General features: G+C 47.9%; 1 protein-coding gene, 16 non-coding genes and 1 pseudogene across 17 annotated transcripts; 17 read left to right on the top strand and 1 right to left on the bottom strand.

Annotated features, from left to right (window-relative positions):
• Positions 1-95: 95 nt before the first annotated feature.
• Positions 96-286, top strand: LOC146325812 (U2 spliceosomal RNA). Its single transcript, XR_014770803.1, has one exon. It is a non-coding gene; the product is annotated as a U2 spliceosomal RNA (small nuclear RNA).
• A 637-nt stretch (positions 287-923) lies between these two features.
• LOC146325811 (U5 spliceosomal RNA) lies at positions 924-1,038 on the top strand. The gene has a single exon (XR_014770942.1). It is a non-coding gene; the product is annotated as a U5 spliceosomal RNA (small nuclear RNA).
• A 191-nt stretch (positions 1,039-1,229) lies between these two features.
• LOC146325810 (U2 spliceosomal RNA) lies at positions 1,230-1,420 on the top strand. Its single transcript, XR_014770898.1, has one exon. It is a non-coding gene; the product is annotated as a U2 spliceosomal RNA (small nuclear RNA).
• Positions 1,421-2,057: 637 nt separating this feature from the next.
• LOC146325809 (U5 spliceosomal RNA) lies at positions 2,058-2,172 on the top strand. The gene has a single exon (XR_014770941.1). It is a non-coding gene; the product is annotated as a U5 spliceosomal RNA (small nuclear RNA).
• Positions 2,173-2,363: 191 nt separating this feature from the next.
• Positions 2,364-2,554, top strand: LOC146325808 (U2 spliceosomal RNA). Its single transcript, XR_014770792.1, has one exon. It is a non-coding gene; the product is annotated as a U2 spliceosomal RNA (small nuclear RNA).
• A 637-nt stretch (positions 2,555-3,191) lies between these two features.
• On the top strand, positions 3,192-3,306 carry LOC146325807 (U5 spliceosomal RNA). The gene has a single exon (XR_014770939.1). It is a non-coding gene; the product is annotated as a U5 spliceosomal RNA (small nuclear RNA).
• Positions 3,307-3,512: 206 nt separating this feature from the next.
• LOC146325806 (U2 spliceosomal RNA) lies at positions 3,513-3,703 on the top strand. Its single transcript, XR_014770840.1, has one exon. It is a non-coding gene; the product is annotated as a U2 spliceosomal RNA (small nuclear RNA).
• A 632-nt stretch (positions 3,704-4,335) lies between these two features.
• On the top strand, positions 4,336-4,450 carry LOC146325805 (U5 spliceosomal RNA). The gene has a single exon (XR_014770938.1). It is a non-coding gene; the product is annotated as a U5 spliceosomal RNA (small nuclear RNA).
• A 191-nt stretch (positions 4,451-4,641) lies between these two features.
• LOC146325804 (U2 spliceosomal RNA) lies at positions 4,642-4,832 on the top strand. Its single transcript, XR_014770781.1, has one exon. It is a non-coding gene; the product is annotated as a U2 spliceosomal RNA (small nuclear RNA).
• A 637-nt stretch (positions 4,833-5,469) lies between these two features.
• LOC146325803 (U5 spliceosomal RNA) lies at positions 5,470-5,584 on the top strand. Its single transcript, XR_014770937.1, has one exon. It is a non-coding gene; the product is annotated as a U5 spliceosomal RNA (small nuclear RNA).
• A 206-nt stretch (positions 5,585-5,790) lies between these two features.
• Positions 5,791-5,981, top strand: LOC146325802 (U2 spliceosomal RNA). The gene has a single exon (XR_014770839.1). It is a non-coding gene; the product is annotated as a U2 spliceosomal RNA (small nuclear RNA).
• A 632-nt stretch (positions 5,982-6,613) lies between these two features.
• On the top strand, positions 6,614-6,728 carry LOC146325801 (U5 spliceosomal RNA). The gene has a single exon (XR_014770936.1). It is a non-coding gene; the product is annotated as a U5 spliceosomal RNA (small nuclear RNA).
• A 191-nt stretch (positions 6,729-6,919) lies between these two features.
• Positions 6,920-7,110, top strand: LOC146325800 (U2 spliceosomal RNA). Its single transcript, XR_014770770.1, has one exon. It is a non-coding gene; the product is annotated as a U2 spliceosomal RNA (small nuclear RNA).
• Positions 7,111-7,747: 637 nt separating this feature from the next.
• Positions 7,748-7,862, top strand: LOC146325799 (U5 spliceosomal RNA). The gene has a single exon (XR_014770935.1). It is a non-coding gene; the product is annotated as a U5 spliceosomal RNA (small nuclear RNA).
• A 211-nt stretch (positions 7,863-8,073) lies between these two features.
• LOC146325798 (U2 spliceosomal RNA) lies at positions 8,074-8,264 on the top strand. Its single transcript, XR_014771166.1, has one exon. It is a non-coding gene; the product is annotated as a U2 spliceosomal RNA (small nuclear RNA).
• A 632-nt stretch (positions 8,265-8,896) lies between these two features.
• LOC146325797 (U5 spliceosomal RNA) lies at positions 8,897-9,011 on the top strand. Its single transcript, XR_014770934.1, has one exon. It is a non-coding gene; the product is annotated as a U5 spliceosomal RNA (small nuclear RNA).
• Positions 9,012-16,896: 7,885 nt separating this feature from the next.
• Positions 16,897-17,950, bottom strand: LOC146325796 (uncharacterized; annotated as a pseudogene).
• Positions 17,951-19,294: 1,344 nt separating this feature from the next.
• On the top strand, positions 19,295-24,679 carry LOC146325795 (G2/M phase-specific E3 ubiquitin-protein ligase-like). The gene is made up of 4 exons (XM_084719896.1): positions 19,295-19,361; positions 20,734-20,957; positions 21,073-21,287; positions 23,475-24,679. The coding sequence occupies exons 1-4, from the start codon at positions 19,295-19,297 to the stop codon at positions 23,776-23,778; spliced, it is 810 nt and encodes a 269-aa protein (XP_084576022.1). The 3' UTR covers positions 23,779-24,679.
• Positions 24,680-25,658: the final 979 nt, after the last annotated feature.

The following is a 25,658-nucleotide window of genomic DNA, read 5'->3' as shown; positions in this document are numbered from 1 at the left end:
AGCGGCCCCCTCTGGTGCGCAGTTGAAACGGCTTCACCGCGGCCGGTGAGGACTGTTCCGGGAGGTGGGGTGGGGCAGCAAGGGGCTGGGGGGTCATCGCTTCTCGGCCTTTTGGCTAAGATCAAGTGTAGTATCTGTTCTTATCAGTTTAATATCTGATACGTCCCCTATAAGGGGACAACATATTAAAGGGATTTTTAGCACCGGGAGCTGAAAAAGGGGCTCGCTCCGTTCACTCCACGCATCGACCCGGTATTGCAGTGCCGCCGGGAACGGTGCACCCTCCTCCTGCCTTGTGGAAAAGCAAAACGCCAGTGCAGATTGAGGGCTCCGTGGCTCAACCGCAAGCCCGGAGACCGAAAAAGACCGGGGTTCAAAGTGGACGGCACCGCGGCCTGAACAGCGTCCTTAACGCCGCCTTGGCTCGCTGGCGTCCCTGCGGACTCGCGCTCTGAAACTACTGCATTTGAGCCTTGACGGCTGGGGAGGGGGAGGGAGCGCGGCTCGGAACGGAACGGAACGGAAAGAGGAGCAAGACAAAGCCTGACAAAAATGCAGCCAGGTTTGCACTTTGGACAGTCAGACAGAGAGGGAATATTGCCCCATTTTGAGCGGTCCTATATGCCCCTTTGAGTGTGCCGGCTGTTTTCCTTCCGGGTTTTCAGCCCGTCCTCAGCGAGAGTCTGGAGGCGCCTGAGTCTCCCTGGTGCTCGGTAGCCTGCGCCCTACAGCCGGGACTCATCCTATCCGCGAAGCCACTGCCTGTATAGAGCCTGTGAGAGTGTCGGGGGTGTTGGGGGCCAGGGGCAGGGGCAGGGGCGTGGCCCGGGAGTTTGGCGCACGCTAAGCCAAGCCGGGCTTACCCTGAGGCCGGGGACTGGGACGACAGAGGTCTTGGCTGGCGCGGAGGAGAGGGGCTGTACTTACTCGGGTTTCTCTTCAAAGCGCACAAGTCTTTCGCCTTTTACTAAAGACTTCCGTGGAGAGGAACACCAATGAGTTGAACCCATTTTTGGCAGGCTTTGCCCTTTGGCTGAGCCTTGCGCACTTGTGAAAAGCAAAGCAAAGCAAAGCAGCTGTCCTTCAAGTGGGCTCAGAGCCCAGCCATGGAGCCCTTGGGCGGAGGTGCTAAGCAGCGGCCCCCTCTGGTGCGCAGTTGAAACGGCTTCACCGCGGCCGGTGAGGACTGTTCCGGGAGGTGGGGTGGGGCAGCAAGGGGCTGGGGGGTCATCGCTTCTCGGCCTTTTGGCTAAGATCAAGTGTAGTATCTGTTCTTATCAGTTTAATATCTGATACGTCCCCTATAAGGGGACAACATATTAAAGGGATTTTTAGCACCGGGAGCTGAAAAAGGGGCTCGCTCTGTTCACTCCACGCATCGACCCGGTATTGCAGTGCCGCCGGGAACGGTGCACCCTCCTCCTGCCTTGTGGAAAAGCAAAACGCCAGTGCAGATTGAGGGCTCCGTGGCTCAACCACAAGCCCGGAGACCGAAAAAGACCGGGGTTCAAAGTGGACGGCACCGCGGCCTGAACAGCGTCCTTAACGCCGCCTTGGCTCGCTGGCGTCCCTGCGGACTCGCGCTCTGAAACTACTGCATTTGAGCCTTGACGGCTGGGGAGGGGGAGGGAGCGCGGCTCGGAACGGAACGGAACGGAAAGAGGAGCAAGACAAAGCCTGACAAAAATGCAGCCAGGTTTGCACTTTGGACAGTCAGACAGAGAGGGAATATTGCCCCATTTTGAGCGGTCCTATATGCCCCTTTGAGTGTGCCGGCTGTTTTCCTTCCGGGTTTTCAGCCCGTCCTCAGCGAGAGTCTGGAGGCGCCTGAGTCTCCCTGGTGCTCGGTAGCCTGCGCCCTACAGCCGGGACTCATCCTATCCGCGAAGCCACTGCCTGTATAGAGCCTGTGAGAGTGTCGGGGGTGTTGGGGGCCAGGGGCAGGGGCAGGGGCGTGGCCCGGGAGTTTGGCGCACGCTAAGCCAAGCCGGGCTTACCGTGAGGCCGGGGACTGGGACGACAGAGGTCTTGGCTGGCGCGGAGGAGAGGGGCTGTACTTACTCGGGTTTCTCTTCAAAGCGCACAAGTCTTTCGCCTTTTACTAAAGACTTCCGTGGAGAGGAACACCAATGAGTTGAACCCATTTTTGGCAGGCTTTGCCCTTTGGCTGAGCCTTGCGCACTTGTGAAAAGCAAAGCAAAGCAAAGCAGCTGTCCTTCAAGTGGGCTCAGAGCCCAGCCATGGAGCCCTTGGGCGGAGGTGCTAAGCAGCGGCCCCCTCTGGTGCGCAGTTGAAACGGCTTCACCGCGGCCGGTGAGGACTGTTCCGGGAGGTGGGGTGGGGCAGCAAGGGGCTGGGGGGTCATCGCTTCTCGGCCTTTTGGCTAAGATCAAGTGTAGTATCTGTTCTTATCAGTTTAATATCTGATACGTCCCCTATAAGGGGACAACATATTAAAGGGATTTTTAGCACCGGGAGCTGAAAAAGGGGCTCGCTCCGTTCACTCCACGCATCGACCCGGTATTGCAGTGCCGCCGGGAACGGTGCACCCTCCTCCTGCCTTGTGGAAAAGCAAAACGCCAGTGCAGATTGAGGGCTCCGTGGCTCAACCGCAAGCCCGGAGACCGAAAAAGACCGGGGTTCAAAGTGGACGGCACCGCGGCCTGAACAGCGTCCTTAACGCCGCCTTGGCTCGCTGGCGTCCCTGCGGACTCGCGCTCTGAAACTACTGCATTTGAGCCTTGACGGCTGGGGAGGGGGAGGGAGCGCGGCTCGGAACGGAACGGAACGGAAAGAGGAGCAAGACAAAGCCTGACAAAAATGCAGCCAGGTTTGCACTTTGGACAGTCAGACAGAGAGGGAATATTGCCCCATTTTGAGCGGTCCTATATGCCCCTTTGAGTGTGCCGGCTGTTTTCCTTCCGGGTTTTCAGCCCGTCCTCAGCGAGAGTCTGGAGGCGCCTGAGTCTCCCTGGTGCTCGGTAGCCTGCGCCCTACAGCCGGGACTCATCCTATCCGCGAAGCCACTGCCTGTATAGAGCCTGTGAGAGTGTCGGGGGTGTTGGGGGCCAGGGGCAGGGGCAGGGGCGTGGCCCGGGAGTTTGGCGCACGCTAAGCCAAGCCGGGCTTACCGTGAGGCCGGGGACTGGGACGACAGACATCTTGGCTGGCGCGGAGGAGAGGGGCTGTACTTACTCGGGTTTCTCTTCAAAGCGCACAAGTCTTTCGCCTTTTACTAAAGACTTCCGTGGAGAGGAACACCAATGAGTTGAACCCATTTTTGGCAGGCTTTGCCCTTTGGCTGAGCCTTGCGCACTTGTGAAAAGCAAAGCAAAGCAAAGCAAAGCAAAGCAAAGCAGCTGTCCTTCAAGTGGGCTCAGAGCCCAGCCATGGAGCCCTTGGGCAGAGGTGCTAAGCAGCGGCCCCCTCTGGTGCGCAGTTGAAACGGCTTCACCGCGGCCGGTGAGGACTGTTCCGGGAGGTGGGGTGGGGCAGCAAGGGGCTGGGTGGTCATCGCTTCTCGGCCTTTTGGCTAAGATCAAGTGTAGTATCTGTTCTTATCAGTTTAATATCTGATACGTCCCCTATAAGGGGACAACATATTAAAGGGATTTTTAGCACCGGGAGCTGAAAAAGGGGCTCGCTCCGTTCACTCCACGCATCGACCCGGTATTGCAGTGCCGCCGGGAACGGTGCACCTTCCTCCTGCCTTGTGGAAAAGCAGAACGCCAGTGCAGATTGAGGGCTCCGTGGCTCAACCGCAAGCCCGGAGACCGAAAAAGACCGGGGTTCAAAGTGGACGGCACCGCGGCCTGAACAGCGTCCTTAACGCCGCCTTGGCTCGCTGGCGTCCCTGCGGACTCGCGCTCTGAAACTACTGCATTTGAGCCTTGACGGCTGGGGAGGGGGAGGGAGCGCGGCTCGGAACGGAACGGAAAGAGGAGCAAGACAAAGCCTGACAAAAATGCAGCCAGGTTTGCACTTTGGACAGTCAGACAGAGAGGGAATATTGCCCCATTTTGAGCGGTCCTATATGCCCCTTTGAGTGTGCCGGCTGTTTTCCTTCCGGGTTTGCAGCCCATCCTCAGCGAGAGTCTGGAGGCGCCTGAGTCTCCCTGGTGCTCGGTAGCCTGCGCCCTACAGCCGGGACTCATCCTATCCGCGAAGCCACTGCCTGTATAGAGCCTGTGAGAGTGTCGGGGGTGTTGGGGGCCAGGGGCAGGGGCAGGGGCGTGGCCCGGGAGTTTGGCGCACGCTAAGCCAAGCCGGGCTTACCCTGAGGCCGGGGACTGGGACGACAGAGGTCTTGGCTGGCGCGGAGGAGAGGGGCTGTACTTACTCGGGTTTCTCTTCAAAGCGCACAAGTCTTTCGCCTTTTACTAAAGACTTCCGTGGAGAGGAACACCAATGAGTTGAACCCATTTTTGGCAGGCTTTGCCCTTTGGCTGAGCCTTGCGCACTTGTGAAAAGCAAAGCAAAGCAAAGCAGCTGTCCTTCAAGTGGGCTCAGAGCCCAGCCATGGAGCCCTTGGGCGGAGGTGCTAAGCAGCGGCCCCCTCTGGTGCGCAGTTGAAACGGCTTCACCGCGGCCGGTGAGGACTGTTCCGGGAGGTGGGGTGGGGCAGCAAGGGGCTGGGGGGTCATCGCTTCTCGGCCTTTTGGCTAAGATCAAGTGTAGTATCTGTTCTTATCAGTTTAATATCTGATACGTCCCCTATAAGGGGACAACATATTAAAGGGATTTTTAGCACCGGGAGCTGAAAAAGGGGCTCGCTCCGTTCACTCCACGCATCGACCCGGTATTGCAGTGCCGCCGGGAACGGTGCACCCTCCTCCTGCCTTGTGGAAAAGCAAAACGCCAGTGCAGATTGAGGGCTCCGTGGCTCAACCGCAAGCCCGGAGACCGAAAAAGACCGGGGTTCAAAGTGGACGGCACCGCGGCCTGAACAGCGTCCTTAACGCCGCCTTGGCTCGCTGGCGTCCCTGCGGACTCGCGCTCTGAAACTACTGCATTTGAGCCTTGACGGCTGGGGAGGGGGAGGGAGCGCGGCTCGGAACGGAACGGAACGGAAAGAGGAGCAAGACAAAGCCTGACAAAAATGCAGCCAGGTTTGCACTTTGGACAGTCAGACAGAGAGGGAATATTGCCCCATTTTGAGCGGTCCTATATGCCCCTTTGAGTGTGCCGGCTGTTTTCCTTCCGGGTTTTCAGCCCGTCCTCAGCGAGAGTCTGGAGGCGCCTGAGTCTCCCTGGTGCTCGGTAGCCTGCGCCCTACAGCCGGGACTCATCCTATCCGCGAAGCCACTGCCTGTATAGAGCCTGTGAGAGTGTCGGGGGTGTTGGGGGCCAGGGGCAGGGGCAGGGGCGTGGCCCGGGAGTTTGGCGCACGCTAAGCCAAGCCGGGCTTACCGTGAGGCCGGGGACTGGGACGACAGACATCTTGGCTGGCGCGGAGGAGAGGGGCTGTACTTACTCGGGTTTCTCTTCAAAGCGCACAAGTCTTTCGCCTTTTACTAAAGACTTCCGTGGAGAGGAACACCAATGAGTTGAACCCATTTTTGGCAGGCTTTGCCCTTTGGCTGAGCCTTGCGCACTTGTGAAAAGCAAAGCAAAGCAAAGCAAAGCAAAGCAAAGCAGCTGTCCTTCAAGTGGGCTCAGAGCCCAGCCATGGAGCCCTTGGGCAGAGGTGCTAAGCAGCGGCCCCCTCTGGTGCGCAGTTGAAACGGCTTCACCGCGGCCGGTGAGGACTGTTCCGGGAGGTGGGGTGGGGCAGCAAGGGGCTGGGTGGTCATCGCTTCTCGGCCTTTTGGCTAAGATCAAGTGTAGTATCTGTTCTTATCAGTTTAATATCTGATACGTCCCCTATAAGGGGACAACATATTAAAGGGATTTTTAGCACCGGGAGCTGAAAAAGGGGCTCGCTCCGTTCACTCCACGCATCGACCCGGTATTGCAGTGCCGCCGGGAACGGTGCACCTTCCTCCTGCCTTGTGGAAAAGCAGAACGCCAGTGCAGATTGAGGGCTCCGTGGCTCAACCGCAAGCCCGGAGACCGAAAAAGACCGGGGTTCAAAGTGGACGGCACCGCGGCCTGAACAGCGTCCTTAACGCCGCCTTGGCTCGCTGGCGTCCCTGCGGACTCGCGCTCTGAAACTACTGCATTTGAGCCTTGACGGCTGGGGAGGGGGAGGGAGCGCGGCTCGGAACGGAACGGAAAGAGGAGCAAGACAAAGCCTGACAAAAATGCAGCCAGGTTTGCACTTTGGACAGTCAGACAGAGAGGGAATATTGCCCCATTTTGAGCGGTCCTATATGCCCCTTTGAGTGTGCCGGCTGTTTTCCTTCCGGGTTTGCAGCCCATCCTCAGCGAGAGTCTGGAGGCGCCTGAGTCTCCCTGGTGCTCGGTAGCCTGCGCCCTACAGCCGGGACTCATCCTATCCGCGAAGCCACTGCCTGTATAGAGCCTGTGAGAGTGTCGGGGGTGTTGGGGGCCAGGGGCAGGGGCAGGGGCGTGGCCCGGGAGTTTGGCGCACGCTAAGCCAAGCCGGGCTTACCCTGAGGCCGGGGACTGGGACGACAGAGGTCTTGGCTGGCGCGGAGGAGAGGGGCTGTACTTACTCGGGTTTCTCTTCAAAGCGCACAAGTCTTTCGCCTTTTACTAAAGACTTCCGTGGAGAGGAACACCAATGAGTTGAACCCATTTTTGGCAGGCTTTGCCCTTTGGCTGAGCCTTGCGCACTTGTGAAAAGCAAAGCAAAGCAAAGCAGCTGTCCTTCAAGTGGGCTCAGAGCCCAGCCATGGAGCCCTTGGGCGGAGGTGCTAAGCAGCGGCCCCCTCTGGTGCGCAGTTGAAACGGCTTCACCGCGGCCGGTGAGGACTGTTCCGGGAGGTGGGGTGGGGCAGCAAGGGGCTGGGGGGTCATCGCTTCTCGGCCTTTTGGCTAAGATCAAGTGTAGTATCTGTTCTTATCAGTTTAATATCTGATACGTCCCCTATAAGGGGACAACATATTAAAGGGATTTTTAGCACCGGGAGCTGAAAAAGGGGCTCGCTCCGTTCACTCCACGCATCGACCCGGTATTGCAGTGCCGCCGGGAACGGTGCACCCTCCTCCTGCCTTGTGGAAAAGCAAAACGCCAGTGCAGATTGAGGGCTCCGTGGCTCAACCGCAAGCCCGGAGACCGAAAAAGACCGGGGTTCAAAGTGGACGGCACCGCGGCCTGAACAGCGTCCTTAACGCCGCCTTGGCTCGCTGGCGTCCCTGCGGACTCGCGCTCTGAAACTACTGCATTTGAGCCTTGACGGCTGGGGAGGGGGAGGGAGCGCGGCTCGGAACGGAACGGAACGGAAAGAGGAGCAAGACAAAGCCTGACAAAAATGCAGCCAGGTTTGCACTTTGGACAGTCAGACAGAGAGGGAATATTGCCCCATTTTGAGCGGTCCTATATGCCCCTTTGAGTGTGCCGGCTGTTTTCCTTCCGGGTTTTCAGCCCGTCCTCAGCGAGAGTCTGGAGGCGCCTGAGTCTCCCTGGTGCTCGGTAGCCTGCGCCCTACAGCCGGGACTCATCCTATCCGCGAAGCCACTGCCTGTATAGAGTCTGTGAGAGTGTCGGGGGTGTTGGGGGCCAGGGGCAGGGGCAGGGGCGTGGCCCGGGAGTTTGGCGCACGCTAAGCCAAGCCGGGCTTACCGTGAGGCCGGGGACTGGGACGACAGACATCTTGGCTGGCGCGGAGGAGAGGGGCTGTACTTACTCGGGTTTCTCTTCAAAGCGCACAAGTCTTTCGCCTTTTACTAAAGACTTCCGTGGAGAGGAACACCAATGAGTTGAACCCATTTTTGGCAGGCTTTGCCCTTTGGCTGAGCCTTGCGCACTTGTGAAAAGCAAAGCAAAGCAAAGCAAAGCAAAGCAAAGCAAAGCAGCTGTCCTTCAAGTGGGCTCAGAGCCCAGCCATGGAGCCCTTGGGCGGAGGTGCTAAGCAGCGGCCCCCTCTGGTGCGCAGTTGAAACGGCTTCACCGCGGCCGGTGAGGACTGTTCCGGGAGGTGGGGTGGGGCAGCAAGGGGCTGGGGGGTCATCGCTTCTCGGCCTTTTGGCTAAGATCAAGTGTAGTATCTGTTCTTATCAGTTTAATATCTGATACGTCCCCTATAAGGGGACAACATATTAAAGGGATTTTTAGCACTGGGAGCTGAAAAAGGGGCTCGCTCCGTTCACTCCACGCATCGACCCGGTATTGCAGTGCCGCCGGGAACGGTGCACCTTCCTCCTGCCTTGTGGAAAAGCAAAACGCCAGTGCAGATTGAGGGCTCCGTGGCTCAACCGCAAGCCCGGAGACCGAAAAAGACCGGGGTTCAAAGTGGACGGCACCGCGGCCTGAACAGCGTCCTTAACGCCGCCTTGGCTCGCTGGCGTCCCTGCGGACTCGCGCTCTGAAACTACTGCATTTGAGCCTTGACGGCTGGGGAGGGGGAGGGAGCGCGGCTCGGAACGGAACGGAAAGAGGAGCAAGACAAAGCCTGACAAAAATGCAGCCAGGTTTGCACTTTGGACAGTCAGACAGAGAGGGAATATTGCCCCATTTTGAGCGGTCCTATATGCCCCTTTGAGTGTGCCGGCTGTTTTCCTTCCGGGTTTTCAGCCCATCCTCAGCGAGAGTCTGGAGGCGCCTGAGTCTCCCTGGTGCTCGGTAGCCTGCGCCCTACAGCCGGGACTCATCCTATCCGCGAAGCCACTGCCTGTATAGAGCCTGTGAGAGTGTCGGGGGTGTTGGGGGCCAGGGGCAGGGGCAGGGGCGTGGCCCGGGAGTTTGGCGCACGCTAAGCCAAGCCGGGCTTACCGTGAGGCCGGGGACTGGGACGACAGAGGTCTTGGCTGGCGCGGAGGAGAGGGGCTGTACTTACTCGGGTTTCTCTTCAAAGCGCACAAGTCTTTCGCCTTTTACTAAAGACTTCCGTGGAGAGGAACACCAATGAGTTGAACCCATTTTTGGCAGGCTTTGCCCTTTGGCTGAGCCTTGCGCACTTGTGAAAAGCAAAGCAAAGCAAAGCAAAGCAAAGCAAAGCAAAGCAAAGCAGCTGTCCTTCAAGTGGGCTCAGAGCCCAGCCATGGAGCCCTTGGGCGGAGGTGCTAAGCAGCGGCCCCCTCTGGTGCGCAGTTGAAACGGCTTCACCGCGGCCGGTGAGGACTGTTCCGGGAGGTGGGGTGGGGCAGCAAGGGGCTGGGGGGTCATCGCTTCTCGGCCTTTGGCAAAGACTGCAATCACTCCCGGCGTTGTAGGAAAGTTTCCTATCTGTGGGAACTTTCCCTTGTATATTTGGGAGATATTCTTGCATTTTGCCTGTTTTGCACATTTGCTAATTTGCACAGTGTTTGTTAAGGTAAGTGAACTTTTAGTTTGTTTGCTGTCTTGATTTCTTTTATTGTTATTTATTGGTTTTAACAGGTTTTATTGGTTTCACGTTTATTTAATGATTTCAGTTGCCTTATTTTTACGTGGTGCCTCCAGCCATGTCGGCTGCCCGTGCTGGCATGCGGAGGCACCACAGCGTGCGCTTCCTGTTCAAGGAAGTAGATGGAAAGCTCCTGGAGATGTCCCGACTGGATTTCTCCAGGAAGCTTATCCAACAAACCCTTGCCTTCAAACATGAATCTTTGAACTGTTTAGTGACTCTGCCCTTTGGAAAAGGATTTGATGTAAGTTTTGTGTCGGCTGCAACCCTGTTAGAATTTTGGAACAGGTTTGAAAAAGCTAAGTCCCAGTTCTCAGCTTTCACTGTGGAGAAACTTACTGACAACTCACAGAAAGTGGTGATTGTCAGAATGTTCAATGAAACAGTAAATGCTGAGGACATTTGCATGTGGTTGGGAAGATTCTGCACTGTTAAAGGCCAGGCTACCAAGGTGAGGGATGAAGACGGCATTTGGAATTGCGCCTGGAGGGTCCCCGTCCAGCAATGGCAGGACCCCCAGGGCTTCCAGGGCCTGAAACATCTCCCATCCATGATAGTCCTTGGAGAAAACAGGGGCTACATCCACTACCAGGGAATGCCGAAGCTCTGCCGCAAGTGTGGTGAGCATAGGCACCTGGCAGAAGCTTGCCAGAAAACTGTGTGTGGCAAATGTAGGGAAGTGGGGCATTCCTTTGAGGAATGTCCCAATGGTAGAAAGTGCAACCTCTGTGGAGAGGCAAACCACCTCTTCAGAGACTGCCCGAAATCGTTTGCCAACAAGTTAAAAGCACAAAAAAAAAAAGGCTTTCCAAACCTGTGCCCGGAGGTGCTGGACCAGGCCTGGGGGGTGCTTGATTCAGTAGGCGTATCCTGGGGGAGAGCTGGACCAAGATCGGCACCGGCGTCGGTGAGTCCCTTGGTCCGGAGATCGCGGAGGAGACACCGACCGGGGGGTTCCGGGAACCAGGATACAGAACCTTCACCTGTTAAAATACCTCGACCGGCCACCGTTCGGAGGGGTACTGGGGAAGGGCAATTCCGCCCCGGGGGGGAGAGACGAGCCGGGGACTACCTCGAGGGACATTCGGGTGGTCAGGGGGTCCTTGCGGGATCAGAGGGACTTGGGTGGCGAGTCCCAAGCCCCACAAGGACCCAAGGCTTCGGCCGAGACTGATTGGTGGGCTCCTGGCACAGCGGGGAGGGAGGAGAACACTGGGGCCCCCGGCGGAGACTGGCAGACGGGGATTCGTGGCAGCGGCGGGTTAACCCACCGTTAGCCCAGAGGATGCCACAGGCCACCAGGCGATTGTCCAACCCTGTAAGGGTGAGGGAGGAGGAGTCCTTTGGGAGGGGAGTGGGGGAGGAGGTGAGGGAGAGGGTGGAAGCGATGGAGGTGGAGGAGGTCGGGAACGGGGGGGGGGGACACAGATGGGCACCGGGAAATCACAGTGGTGGAGGAGACACAGGGGATGGGGTCACTGGATTTGTTTGCACCAGAACAGGAGGGGGATTCTTTGTTTGGAGGTTTGGGGGGAGTGACTGGGGGGGACGGGGAGGAACCGGGTTGTGCAGACCCCATGAGGGATGTTGAGGCTCTGTTGCAGCTCCTTGAAACACCGGAGGACACACCTTTATTTACCAGACACAACCACCAAGGGAACAAGATGGCAAATTGGGCCCTGACACCTAGACGGTCAGTTTTGCTTGTGGGAGATTCAAACTTGGCACGCCTACCCAGAATCAAGGACAATCGGGTCCAGGTGGATTCGTTCCCTGGACTTACGATTTCCTCCTTAACACACATATTGAGGCGTAACACACCCACGTTTGATGGCGCACAGACGGTGGTGTTGTCACTGGGGGTAAACGATAGAAATAGGGGTATGGCATCACACCTCCAGGGGCAGCTGGGTCGCCTGCTGGCGGCGGCACAGGCAACCTCTCCTTGTGCCCGGATTTATATACCCGTTCTGAACTATTCATCCCTTTTGGATTCCCTGGCCCAAACAGGTCTGAGTTATCTAAACCGGATGATTAAGGAAAAAGGGCAATACATACCCCGACTACCCCGTGCTGCCTTCCGTACGGAACCCGACCACATCCACTGGACCCGGAGTACGGCGGAGGAGATGTGGACACATTGGACCATTTTTTTGGGGTTGGGCCCATGGGGCATACAGAACAATTAATGTCTTCTGTACCTGAAACGGTAATAAATGATTCTGTGATCAATCTGTCTACGTCAATTCATTTATCTGAAAAACATTTTCAACTCTTGTGCAAGGGGTTGGGTTTTATCCCAACAGTGTCCCGATTTAACAACATCCGCCAATCAATGGTGGCGGATCTACATCAATATCATAGGCGATTAAAGTTAGCAGCTTTCTTCGGGGATGCCGGTAGTGCGAATATTCAACCGTTTCATCTTAAGTCAAAGTCAGATGTGTTCCTATTGCAGGAATGCAACCTGCCCTTTGTAAAAAGTTATAGAAAATGGGAAGGAATGTGACCACCCGGGACCTCCCTTTTCAGTGGTTCAAATGGAAACAAATCAGATGGAGTGGCCATACTTATTAAGAACCCCTTGATCTCGGTGAAGGGCAGCACTGTGGTGAGGGATGGGCGGGCTCTTTTAGCACGCCTTGCCTTTATGGACAATGATTTTAACCTTCTTAACGTCTATGGTTTTAATGACAAAAACGACAGGTATGACCTCTTAAAAGAACTGCAGTCCCACATGTTAGGTAGGGTCCCATTAGTGGTAGGAGGAGATTTTAATTGTGTTTTAAGTAGGAAAGATAGGAGAAATGCAGGGGAGGATTTTAAAATAGACAAAACATCGGTTTTACTTCAGGGAATGGTTAGGGATTTTAAGCTAGTCGACTGTTTTAAGACCATGCATCCCAGAGAGGAGGGCTTCACCTGGTTCAGTGATGACAGCGACAGAGCCTCTCGCATCGACTACTGTTTTACACGCAACTGCCCGCCCACCGATGCTAGATTAACCCCTGTTTTCTTCTCAGATCACGTCATGCTATCCTGCACCCTATCACTCTCTTCGGGTGTGACTGTAGGAAGTGGTCTGTGGAAACTCAACTGCTCTCTTTTAGAAGATAGGGAGATAGTTAGGGAATACCGAGAGCAGTACAAGGAGTGGCAGACCCTTCAAGACTTGTACGAAACACGAGCACACTGGTGGGAAATGGTGAAGGAGAGGACCCGGACTTTCTTTAGGCAGTCAGGTAAGAAAAAGAAAGATAGGGCAGACAGACACATGTTGGGACTGCAGAAAAGAATGCAACGTTATTTTACATTAACAAGCCAGGGTTTTGATTTTAACAATGAAATTTTAGAACTCAAAAGACAACTGAAAGAATTTGCAGAAATTAAGAGTCGAGGGGTCATTTTAAGAAGTAGAGAAAGAGAAACTGAAGAAGGGGAAAAATGTACACGGTACTTTTTTAAGAAAATAATGAGTAAGGGAGGAATTTTGACAAAATTGAAAAATAAAGAGGGAAATTTAACGACAAGCTCAGAGGAACTCAAAGAAACCGTGGAAGAATTCTATAAAACATTGTACGATGAGAAAATAACACACGAAAACGTTACTGAACAGGTTTTAGAATTCGTTGAAAACAAAGTTAAAGATAGTGTGCTTTTAAGACAGGATTTTACCCTTTTAGAGTTAGATAACTGTTTAAAACATTTTAAGAAGGGGAAGTCCCCTGGTCAAGATGGACTTCCCCTGGAGTTTTATCTGACTTTTAAGGATCTTATCACACACGATATTTTAACTGTTTTTAACGAATTTGAAAGACTCGACCTGTTGCCAGACTCATTTAGAGTAGGGATAGTAACTTTAATACATAAAAAGGACGATAAGACTGACCCTAAAAACTGGAGACCTGTGACTCTTTTAAACGTAGACTGCAAACTTTTTAGTAAGCTTTTAGCGAGTCGTTTATCCTTGGTTTTAGGGGAGGTGATCCACCCGGATCAAGGCTGCACCGTTCCGGGGAGGAAGATCACAGACAGCCTCGTACTGATCAGAGACACCATCTGTTACGCGAGGGACAGAAACATTCGGCTGGTAGTCCTAAATTTAGATTTTGAGAAAGCCTTTGATCGGGTCTCGCACCAGTACCTTTTCAAGGTACTGCAAAAAATGGGATTTCCTGATAGGTTTATAGCGTGGGTGGGATTGCTATACCGGGGCATCACAAGCAGAATCCTTGTTAATGGGCAACTTACCAAAGCAGTGAATGTATGCTGTGGTGTCCGTCAGGGGTGTCCGTTATCTGCCCTCCTCTACGTCGCCTGCGTGGAACCGCTGGCGCAGATCTTGAGAAGGGACAAATGGATCAACGGGGTGGCAATACCGGGAGGTGGGGGTTCTTTTATTAAGTGCCTTTTATACATGGACGATTTTAACCTTGTTTGTACCGACCTTTCATCCGTCAACAGGACGCTGGACTTGACCGACTGGTTTGGGCGGGCCTCTGCATCAAAACTGAACAAAGACAAAACGCAAGCCCAATTTTATGGCCCATGGACAGCGACCGACATGACAGGACTTCCCCTGACTGTGACCCAGACTGACCAGAAGATACTGGGGATTAAATTCGACAGGGAGGGGGGTGGAAGTACAAATTGGCCGGACGTGGTAGGGAAAGTTAGGAAACGACTAGGATTCTGGGGACTTAGAGGACTGACAATGGAAGGCAAAATTTTAATCATAAAAGCAGTGATTTTACCTGTGCTTTTACTTGTCAGCTCTGTTTTTACCCCTCCTAGGAGTGTGCTTTTAGACCTGGAACGAGCCATCTTTTATTTTTTATGGGGATCCAAGTGGGAAAGGCTGAAACGATATGTCATGAAGCGGCCGAAGGAGAAAGGAGGGAAAGGAGTGCCAGACCTGTACCTGTTTTTAGGATCCTTTTACACCACCCTGCACCTTAAAGCCGCTACAGCCCCATCCAGAAACCCAAAGACAGCTGCAATGACACGGTTCTGGATGGGGACATACCTGAGAAGGCTGAAATTGTTACCCACTGATCTTAAAGTTCCTGTGTCTTTTAACCTGCCACAAGCATATGGTTTTATTTGCACATTTTTAAAGCATTTTAACCTGGAGCAGGAGGAGTTGCAGATTTTAACCAACCACCGTCTGCTTTTATCTGTTGTGCAGGAGCGGGAGCCAGTGAGTCAAGTGCGCGACCTCGCACTCGGCGAGCCCTCCACGGTTTGGCGCAACGTGAACCACTCCGCTCTCCCAAACCGACTCCGGGACCTGGCATGGATGGTGGCTCACGAGATCCTCCCGGTCAGGTCCGTAATGCACTCCAGAGGCATGGCGAGGAACGCAACCTGCCCCCGACCTGGTTGTGGCGCGCCAGAGTCGGTGAGGCACCTGCTCTGGGAGTGCAGCGCCGCTGAGGACCTGTGGGCAACGGCCGGCTCCTTGCAATTCCCGTGCTTACCAGCAAGGGAGGTCCTTACAGCACAGCTAGTGCTGTATGGGGTGAGCCAGGAAGACGTTCCACCATCTGTCTTCGCCAAGCAGTGGCTCACCCTCGCCGCCATCGTAGACGCCACCTGGAAACCTCCAGAAACTTGTTGGTGAGGAAGCACAAGCAGATCCCCCCCGTGGCTGTGCTCCGTATGGCAGTAGCGACGGTCCGAGCGGCCGGAGCTGCAGGCGGCGGGCCTAGGACACAGCCACAAAGAAGAATCGCCTCTGTGCCCATTCGGACGAAGGAGCCGGAGCCACATCACCGAAAAGGTCCCGGCGGCGGCGGCGGCCTGACTCTCCGGGAGCGGCAGGACAGGGAAGGAGCAGAGGGCGAGGACCTCCTCTGAGCACCACAGCAGGATCCCGAGAGAACAAAGGTTTGGGGGAGCGGAGTGAGGTTGATTTGATAAGGACTCACCCTGCTCCTGCACAATGAACATGAACTTTTCTTTTAACCTCTGCACTCCCTTCTAGACAAACTTTTTAAAGACACATGGACTGACACACAAAACATATCAATGGATTTTTAAAAAAAACACACAAACACAAGCACTCTTTTAAACATGTCTTAACTGTAAACCATTTTAACAAGCCTCCAAGAAACGCAAATTTTAAGAAATGGTTTTACATGATGAATGTAGGAATGTTTTACACTGGGTTTTAGACATGTTTTTTACGCAATTTTATTGTGCTTGAAAAGATTAATGAAAATAAATGAGTTTTTACTCACTTTAAAAATGAATGAATGAATGGAAAACAAATGAACTGTGTGTAAACATGTCATCCTTGATGGAAAAAGGAAAAATGTAAACGTGTGTGAAATCGTGTCAATAAAACTTTTCGAAAGAAAAATCTGTTCTTATCAGTTTAATATCTGATACGTCCCCAGCAGGACCACTGTGAGAAGCAACAAGGTGCTCAAACCAGTGCACCATCTAACAATGGAATGGATTTACACGCACAGCAACGGCCAACTGAAGCTACTACTAACTTTACAGATTTCATGTACGTATCTATTACGTATGAATGTATTAAGGTTTTTATATATGGGTCATTCCACAATTGGAGGACATTTGGGCTTCAAAATTCTTGAAAAATAAACCTTCACTTTTCTGATTTTCTGCTACATATTCATCTATAATAGGTAATAAACTATCAAAGGCCTGATTAGCTCAGCTTACAGATCAATGGTACAATTTTTATTACATGATTTATTTGGTGTTTACAATACTTGGTGCAACCCTGTTACCAACACTGAGAAACCTGAAAAAAGTACATTATTGATTTCTGAAATATAATTCCTTTTCCACTAAGTAAATAAAGTAACATTCTCTCTGAATAACCATTTGATTTCACATATGACTTGATTAAAATTAATTTTAACAACTTTCAAAATCTGTCTCACCCAACTTTTCAATAATGGCATGTTTCACTTTACCAGTTTCAGTATTTATTGTACAATATTTACTCTAACACATTTTGCATGTGATTGCATAAACTCTTTAAAGGAAAATGGCTCAAACCCTTTTGAGCTGAGAAAGTAATTCAGGATTATTTTCAATTAAAATGATATGGTAACACGGTTGAAATTAGGGTAACAGGGTTGCATAAAGTAAGATGGATGACTAGCTACATTATTTTTGATTATAGATTATCATATAAAAGTGACAAATAAATACCCAAGACACCAAAGTGTTCTTTGAATAACTTTTAATACCTTCTTATGCACTTTTCCTCAAATAACACCCAAAAAATAGAAGAAATAATAATAATTAAAGAAACTTTGCTGAAACTTGAAAAGAACATTGCTATGAAACCTTTGATGGCTGGCTGCCCTAGCCTATCAACATATTCACTTCAACACTGAACTAAAAACATTTTCATTTCATTTCATTTAGCTGAAAACTTGTCATCTGCTTTAGAACATCGGTCTTCTAATATTCCACTTTACTCTTCATGGCTGACCAGAGTGTTCCATTGGTCTTCTGCAATGGCCAGGTGGCGTGAGGTAACATTTTGTGGCGGTGGAATGATGGTCAGCATATCTTTAAAGGCATACCAATGGACATCCTCCCTCAACGGCCAGAAAAAGCGTTTTTTCCCCACTCTGTGCATACATTTCACCTGGCAGTGGGTCTCATTCACCTCTTGGATGATGCCTGGGTAGATGTGGCCCTCATACAGCAGGGCACACCATTTACCCACAACCTGGTGTGCTGTGTGTTAGGTCTTCTGTGTGGTCATCTGTGGAATTAAAGCTGAAGCTTTTGGTTTTCTGGCAATTACATTCCAGATTCCCATTTGCAGAACACATGCAGCTGATGTCGCGGTAGAGCATTTTTCCAGGTGAAAGAGTAATCACCTGGCAAGGCAAGATCAGTCATACATAAGTTAGTTCAAAGGGCTTTAACTAAATAAGAATCATGTAGAAATAGTGAAGTGAATACCTGGTGAAGCCTCATTGTGGATGGTACTGCTGGAAGGTCAGTCGGCATTTCCTTCACTGCATCATCAACATCTTGCTCCTGGATGTAAAACAATTTCACCTTTGACTGACCATCATTCAGAGCTTGGTAAAGTGTCATTGCTGTGGGAATATCAACTCCTTGGCTGACAAGCCTGTCAGCCCTCCTCTTCAGTGTGCCACCTATCCCATCTGGGGCTCCTTTGCCATGACTGGCTTCAAAGTAGTTCCAAGTTCCCCTTGTAAACCCCTTCTTAAAAATTTCAGTGCAGAAAAGGTAAAAGTTTCCTGTTTGTATTGTGTGCAGGGCCCATCGCTAAAAAAATGCACAGTTGTCACATCTGGGAATCGTTCTCTAATTTCCTTCAGAAAAGGCTCCATGTGTTTCCATACTGCAGGTGGTCCCTTCAATCTTGATGCCGATATGGTGCAGAAGGAGGTAGGAGCCGATTCTCCCCCCACGTGATAAACACCAGTGTGTAGAGTGGCCTGTTGGAGGGATGCACCAAAATGAACAGACTGCATTTCTGCAGACTGCACCGAGGAACGTCAAATGGAGGTTCTTCACTGAATCCAGAAGTAGTCTTTTCTGCATTTTCTTTTTTCCTTTTGTGACCGTTTGCTTTATTTAACTAAAGTGAGAATTAGAGTCAAACTCCTGATTTGAACCAGCCTAACAAAATCAGTTCAGGCTAAAGCAATCCCATAAAGCTCAATCCAAGCTCATACAGCCTGACTAATTCAAAACTGGTTCAGTTATTAAGTCCAGTTGCATGGGCATGCTTTTCAGAATCAGCCAGTGAGGTAAAGTAAGATCAAACCAATCCACCATGACAAACAGCAATGTTAAAGAGTGAGCACTGATGTCCACAGACACAGCAGCACTTATTTTAGAAAACCTATCAGGATTTAATAATCTAATCACAAAAAAAAAAAAAAAAAAAACGCTGCCAAAAATAAAATCTGACAGTCTAGGCTGAGCAAACTAACTTAAAATGTGATCGTGCACCTTGAACAACTCAGTATCTCAACTGGTGAAGTGAGTTTTTCATATACTGAGATTGACTTCTAGCCAGAGATGTGGGTTCTAGTCCAACTCTGCACCCCTTCGCAAAGTAAGGAAAAAATGCAGGTCTGCAGGTAATAATATAAGTTTTTCAAAATGGTAATCTTGCCGACTGGCAATTAAAGTACTTATATAGCTGTAATATTTGTTTATTAATAATATTTGAAGAATATATTACCCTGTTTGGCAAAGGTTATTTTACCATTTCAATTCTTGTTAATTACAACTCCTGTTGAGGTTCTTATTTAAAGTCAAATATTAAATTTATTAGAAATCATACACTAAACCACATCTAACTTAACTTTTTTCTAACAGCATTTTAAATATATTCATCTATTCATTTTTAAAGTTTCCCATTGGGCCAGTTTGGTGCAAAATTGTCTTTCTCAAACACATTTTCTCAAAGCCTGCTGGAAAACTCTGCCTGTCTACCCCTAACATGTGACAATACATTTATCATTGTATAATTTATTTCATTCATCTCATAAAGTTTAATTTTTTACTGATGGTGGTTAATGAAGTCAAGTAATATGTCTGAATGATATATGAATAATATGTCTATGATTCTTTTTGTTTTTAAGGTTTTCAAAAACTTTGAGCAAAGAAGAAATTCAAGGAATAATAAAAGCACACAGTGAGAGGGTTGTCACAACAGCTTACAGATCGATCTACATCAGCCGAAGGAATGTGTGGAAAACTGCCCTCCAACAGTTTAGCAGACAAAGATTTGCTGAGAACACAGATGTTTTGTATGTCACCTTTGCCAGTGACGAAGACACCAGTGAAGATTCAGAAGACCTTGGATGACCCCGGCGAGAATTCTTCCGTCTTCTTGTAAAGCCGTCTACAAAGAGAGCGGGGCATTTGAGGGTAGCCCTTTTTTGTAAATGTTATGTACTACATTTTAAATGTACTATTGTGGTGTTAAAAACAACCTTTTCCTAAATACTGGGTAAATTGCCCTCTTGAAGTTTGGGTAACATATATAACTAATTAGACCTTCATTTGTTGCCATTAAAGGAATACTATGCAGGATTTGTAAGACAGACATTCAAAGGTGCAATCAGCGATTCAAGATGATTGAATCTCATTCCCAGTTTGTTAGATTTGGGTGCTTTGGGTTGGGAGAGCCGCAAGTACAAAATGCCGGTAATTGATGACCTACAAAAGTAGGATTTCTGTGGTGATAACATTTTCCTGCTGACTAATAAGCTTTGACAAAACTGGTAATAATAAATAAAATGAGTGGACTTCTGGATGTATGCTTGTCACAGGAAATGTGCTGTGTTTAGTTAGGATAGCACTGATATAGTTCATCATTAGTGCTTTGACATTAATTGACATCTGATTAACTTTAATTATGTCAGGGAATATTTTTATAATGAATGAAACAAGAGGTTGTTTGATGAAGAGCCTTCAACCTCCTACTTCTTAGTGAGTTAACCAACTCCTTTTCCCTCATTAACGTTATCAGGTTCCCTCTTAGCAGTTAGCATTGGGTTTAAATCTGAAATATTGCCAGGTAGGTGTTTATTGTTTTATGCTATGAGGAAAGATCCTCTGCCATTGACCTGTAAGTCCACAGTACTTTTTGTCATCATGTTGTAATGATATATGTGACTCCTTACCCTTGTGCTGCAGCTCTGCTGCCAGCCACACTGCTACACACAGTAGACCCCTGTGACAGTTTGTAACTGTAGCGTCCATCATCCAACCAAATATTGATTTTGATAATGGTGAACAAGTTATGTTACATATTTTAGTGTACTGTTTAGATGTAGTATGTTGTTTGTAACCACCTGGTCACCTTACCGTTTCCTCTTTCAAACCAGACTGTGTATTCTGGTTGTAGGTTTTCTACCATATGAGCCAAAGATAATACCACAGCGCCTCAAAATAATGTATTTCACCTGCAACCCAGTTTTATGGAGGGGGCATCTTTCCAGCAGTGAAAAGAAAAAGAAAATACTCTTAGACCCTGGAGGGTTAAGTATTGTGCACTAACCCTAATCATATTTAATAAAGGTCTAAATAGTCACTTATGTGTTCCCAGTTTCCCTCTCAATTTGGTACATTTTAGCCCCATAGGCCCAGTAGGTCAGTATAACGCATGTTTTCTTAAGTTTGTTTCTATTCCCAAGATTTGGATTATTTAGTAGGTTAATGGTCTGCTTATGATATCTTGAATTACTCTGTTTTTTTTTTAAATTATAAACACAATTGTTTTTGTCCTTTTCTCCAGAGTCTCCAAAAGGCTTCATTCCAAGAATGAACATTTCTCATCTGCAGAATGGAGTGTACCGCACTATTGGACAGATGATGTCAACCATCATAGCACAGGGTGGTGAACCTCCAGCTCTCCTCTTTCCTCTTGTTGTGGACTATTTTCTGACAGGAAACAGCTTTCAGGTGAATGTTACTCCAGATGACATAGCTGACATGGCACTGAGAGAAGCCCTGAAGAAGGTACGATATATAGGAGTGTTGATAGCTTTTCTTGGCTTCTACACCATGTCCTATGTCATTTAGTTTAATTGTGAATTAATTTTCCCTTTAATACTTTTCCATTATGCACCTTGAGGTTGATGAGGCAGCAACCACAGATGAGCTGGAACAAGCACTGGAATGCTGTGACTCATGGAGATATGAAATCGAAGGTCTTCCAAACCCAGTCAGCATGAACAACAAAGATGCATTTGTGCACAATGCAATACGTTTCCATGTCCTCATTCAACAACAGAGCTGCTACGATCAGTTAGTCGAGGGTCTGAAGAACTCTAACTGTAATTGCATTCTGTTGCACAACACTTAGTGAATTGCTGTGCATGGTTTTATTGCACACTGAATGCTGTTCAGTCCTTTTTGAAAAATTTAAATGAATAAATATTGGGAAGTAAATACAGACTGCACTTTTCGGGTAGTTTAATAACTCTGGTAAAGGTAGAGTCAGCAGCATTTGTCCGTTGCGGCTTGTACACACAAATTAGGCCCCTCCTCTTCCTTCAATCTACTTACACATACTACATATACACATACTAGATATATTGCATTTCTGTGGATCCAAGGAAGTGTGTAGTCGATCTTGGTGCAGTTTGGACATGCAATATGTTCAATATAAATATATTCTGTATGAACCAGCAACACTCATGTCACATTGTGTGCTCTAAAAATGGTTAACCATTCCATTTCAATGCTTGCACTTTCAGTAGCCTAATGTCAATACACTACTAGGCTGATGCCCTCAACTGGCAGTCAGACTGAAAAAACAGGATTAGATGATCATATAAGTATTTGAATATTAATGAGACAAGTTTGATATTTATTTGGGGTAAACTTTTATAATAAATCAATTAATAAAAAACAATCTTGAGAATAATCAATAAATAAGGTTTTAGATTAATTAATTAAAAAAAACAATCATTAGAAAGAGAACATACCTATGACTGTTAATTGTGTGAAGTGAAAATAGTGTTAAATAATTTGTATAATGAGATTAGTACTAGAGAGATAAGTACTAGAATATAATGTATTGATGGATAATTTCTGTCAATACTGTTTTCACAGGCTCTGCCACTCTTGAAAGAAAACCCTTACTACCCCCTAAGTCCACAGGAGAACTTGAAACTTGCTGCGCTACGTTACCGACTGCGACTGAATAGTCCGGCACAGGAGTGGTGACTTGGCCAAGCTCATATAGCAAGGGGGAATGTGATGATGAGAGTCAGGTGCGTCTAATTACGCTGAGCCAGCCAATGACTGCCGCCGCTGCCACACACACTGCCCTGGAAGGAAAAGGGAGGGGGAAAAGGGAGACAAAGAAAAAAGAAACAAAGCAGACCAGACCAAAACCAAAAACCCTACAACCCTGACAGAGTTAATGGTGGTGAAGTTCAGAGAGTTTCTTCACTGTGTACAAGGTAAATTGATGTGTAAATAAAGTATTAATAGTGGGGCTGCATAACTAATCTATTGTTCATATTGTGATGAAAGCACCAAGACAGAGCCCCAATTTTATTTTATTTGATGTAGAGATATTGATGCTTTTATATGCTGACTGTGCACATTTTTAGAATAAAATAGTCTGAGTCAAAGTTGGTAACAATGTCAACAATTTTACATAATAAAGTTATTTTATTCAGTGTTCATTGATTAGCAAACTTAATACAGCGGTTCTCAAACCTTTTCTGCCATTCCCAACTCAAATAAGAGGACAAATAAAGTATATGCACATTTTATGCAACTAATAAAAAAGGATCACTTTGTCTACTGGATCATGTCATACTTGTACCATTGCTGTATTCTTAGTTCAACTGTAATAAAAAAAAATTATCTGTAAGAATTCTGTAGAAATTTTCATCTGGACTCATCCTTGTATGTGTGATGTTTCGATTTTAAGTAACATATTAATATTAATGGTTCTTGCTCTTGTGCAAGGACTGAGTTACTTGTCGCACACTGGGGTTTCAGTCCATTTTTTATCAGTAATCCAGTATGTAAATACATCTTTTACATACTCTGGGATAAATCTGTGTTTGATCATCTTGTCTACAAAGAACAATGTAAACGTAGCCTCTGTTTTTAATTAAATGGTGGCATTACCACAGCAATGGCTAACATACATGTCTTTCATGCACCTCTGTCAAAATAAGTCAGATATCTGATAACTATGTATTTCAATAATATTTGGGGCCACACTGTCTCTGACTCATCCAGAATGAGTGGGTTGTTGTGACCTACCAATTAGAAAGACTGATGAAAGGTTATTGTTTGTCAGATGCAATTTATGAATGATCCTACTGCATATACAAGTGTTACAACCTTGTTATTCCCTTTCTCTACATTGACCTTCCTGTAGGAATTACAATACTGGAATTTCACTGTCTGTAATCTGAGTTCAAGATATGTAAACAGTAATTCTGTCTTGTACATGGGTCGTAATGTTTTTATTATATGTTGTTTTGTACCTTTTTCACCTTTGTAAAGAAAGGTTGGGGAACGTCTTCATACAAGGAACCTAACTGAGGCAGAAAAAGCATTCATCCTGACATTGAATCCTGGACACATCCTTGCTTTTGCAACAGGAAGCACCAAAGTACCTGCAATTGGATTTTTTCCCAGTCCAAAACTAACTTTCGTCCATGATGACATGAAACACCTTTCCATCGCTCATACGTGCTCTGATGAGCTTCAGATCTTTGTTAACAGAAAGAATCTGGCAGATGATGATGAGTTTGATTACCATTTTCTTGTGATTCTCATGAATGGAGCCATTTTTAGTGCAGTGTAATCAACAAAAGGAAAAAAACATGCTGGGATTACATAGCTATGCACATAGATGTAAAATGAATAAACTGCTGAGTGGCTTATTTGATTTTATTTTTCTTTTCTATTAAGACATTTCATCACTGTTCAGTCTTTCTGAAGTCTGTCGGTATGTAGTAGTTAACAGGCTTTACCAAATTTTTACCACTACTAATTGATACATTGTTGATTCTGATGATGATCTGTCAGTTACTTTTATGATTGTCTATAAAATGACAGAAAAGTTTTTCTTTTGTTTTTACCAGAGCCAACAAAGAGCAGACCAGCTGTGTTACAGTTACACATTTACAATCTTGTGGAATACAAATTCCTGCACTCTGTGATATGTTTTTCCTTTGTTACCGTCATGTTCAAGAGGGTTTACTGCAGCAACTAGTTCCTGCATGTCCTGCTGGTCAAGTGTGCCAAAGGAGTAGTCTGCATGAGATGTTGATGCCAAGTCAACTGTTCTTTCCTCATTTGCAGCTTCTGGATGGTTAGGTAACAGAAGATGTCTGTCTAGTGTGAAAAGCTGAACTGGGGTTCTGTTCTGTTCAGAGGAAATTGAATGATTGTTGAATGCAGCTTTAAACTCATTCAAAGTTTGGTTGATCCTGGGAATGTACACATAATGAAGACAAAATAAATCTGATTCATTGTCTACATCCAAGGCCTCCATTGACTCCAGCTCATAGAAAATAGGTGCAAACACATCACGGCAGTTCCTGTTTAGGTCTCGATTGAAGCGTTCAATCTGCTGGTTATGGACAGAGCTTCCAGTCAACACAGAGTTTTCACCTCTGTGCTCTCTCATGTCTTCCCAGATCTTGACATTCTCCCCTCCATGATCAGTTCGTATCTGAAAAGGCCGACCATGTGCACTGATTGCTGTTTATTTGTTTATTAGTTTATTTGTTTGTGGATCCCCATTAGCTGACGTCTGGGTGAACAGCTAGTCTTCCTGGGGTCCACCCTCACAACATAATACAAAAAGTATACAAACAAGAAATACATAATTTAAAAATAGAGTGTGTTAAAACAAGAAAAGCAGAGAAAATAAATGACAGAGTTACAACGAATGAATTAACTCAAATTATCATCAAGTGTGCTCTCAGTTTTCTCTTGAAACAATTCCTGTCCCTTGGCTTCGTGAATATATCTTGGGAGTAGATTCCATAAACTTGTGGCTCTATACAAGACTGATTTCTTCAAAAAACTGGATTTAGGACATGGCAGAATTATATGCTCATTGTTAGCAGCTCTTGTGGAATATGAATGACTTTCATTGGTGTAAATTATATTTTGAGCAAGAAAATGTGGAGATCGTTTTTTCACAACACTATAAAAATTGACTAATAAATTCATTAAAATTCTTTTCTCAACATAGAGCCAACCCAAATTGCAATGCATATCAATTGTACTTGTCAATGGGGAACAGTTGAGAATAAGTCTGGCAGCCTTGTTTTGTGCCACTTGTAATTTTCTTATTAACTGTTTAGACGCGGATGACCAGATAACTGAGCAATAATCCAGATGACACAAAACCAGAGACTGTTTGACAGAGCAGAGATGAAGGAATAAAAGGTGCACATTTCCTGACGATAGAAACTGTACTTCCCATCTTCAGAACAATCTTATTTATATGTTCAGACCAAGACAAAGTGTTATCAAGCCAGAGTCCCAGTAGCTTTGCTTTTCTTGCATGTTGAATCAGTTGGCCATCTATTTGTAAGTTCAGAATTGGATTCTTTGCCATATAATAATTAGATCCAAATATTATAGAGACCGTCTTTGATATATTAAATTTGAGTTTGTTCGTTTCTATCCAATTGAAGATGACATTAAGTTCTGATGATAGGGTATTAT

This window comes from Lutjanus erythropterus, chromosome 6, assembly GCF_056507025.1.
Source record: "Lutjanus erythropterus isolate fLutEry1 chromosome 6, fLutEry1.hap2, whole genome shotgun sequence".
In the NCBI taxonomy this organism is placed as follows: domain Eukaryota; kingdom Metazoa; phylum Chordata; class Actinopteri; order Lutjaniformes; family Lutjanidae; genus Lutjanus; species Lutjanus erythropterus.
This window is presented reverse-complemented; position numbering and strand designations above follow the sequence as displayed.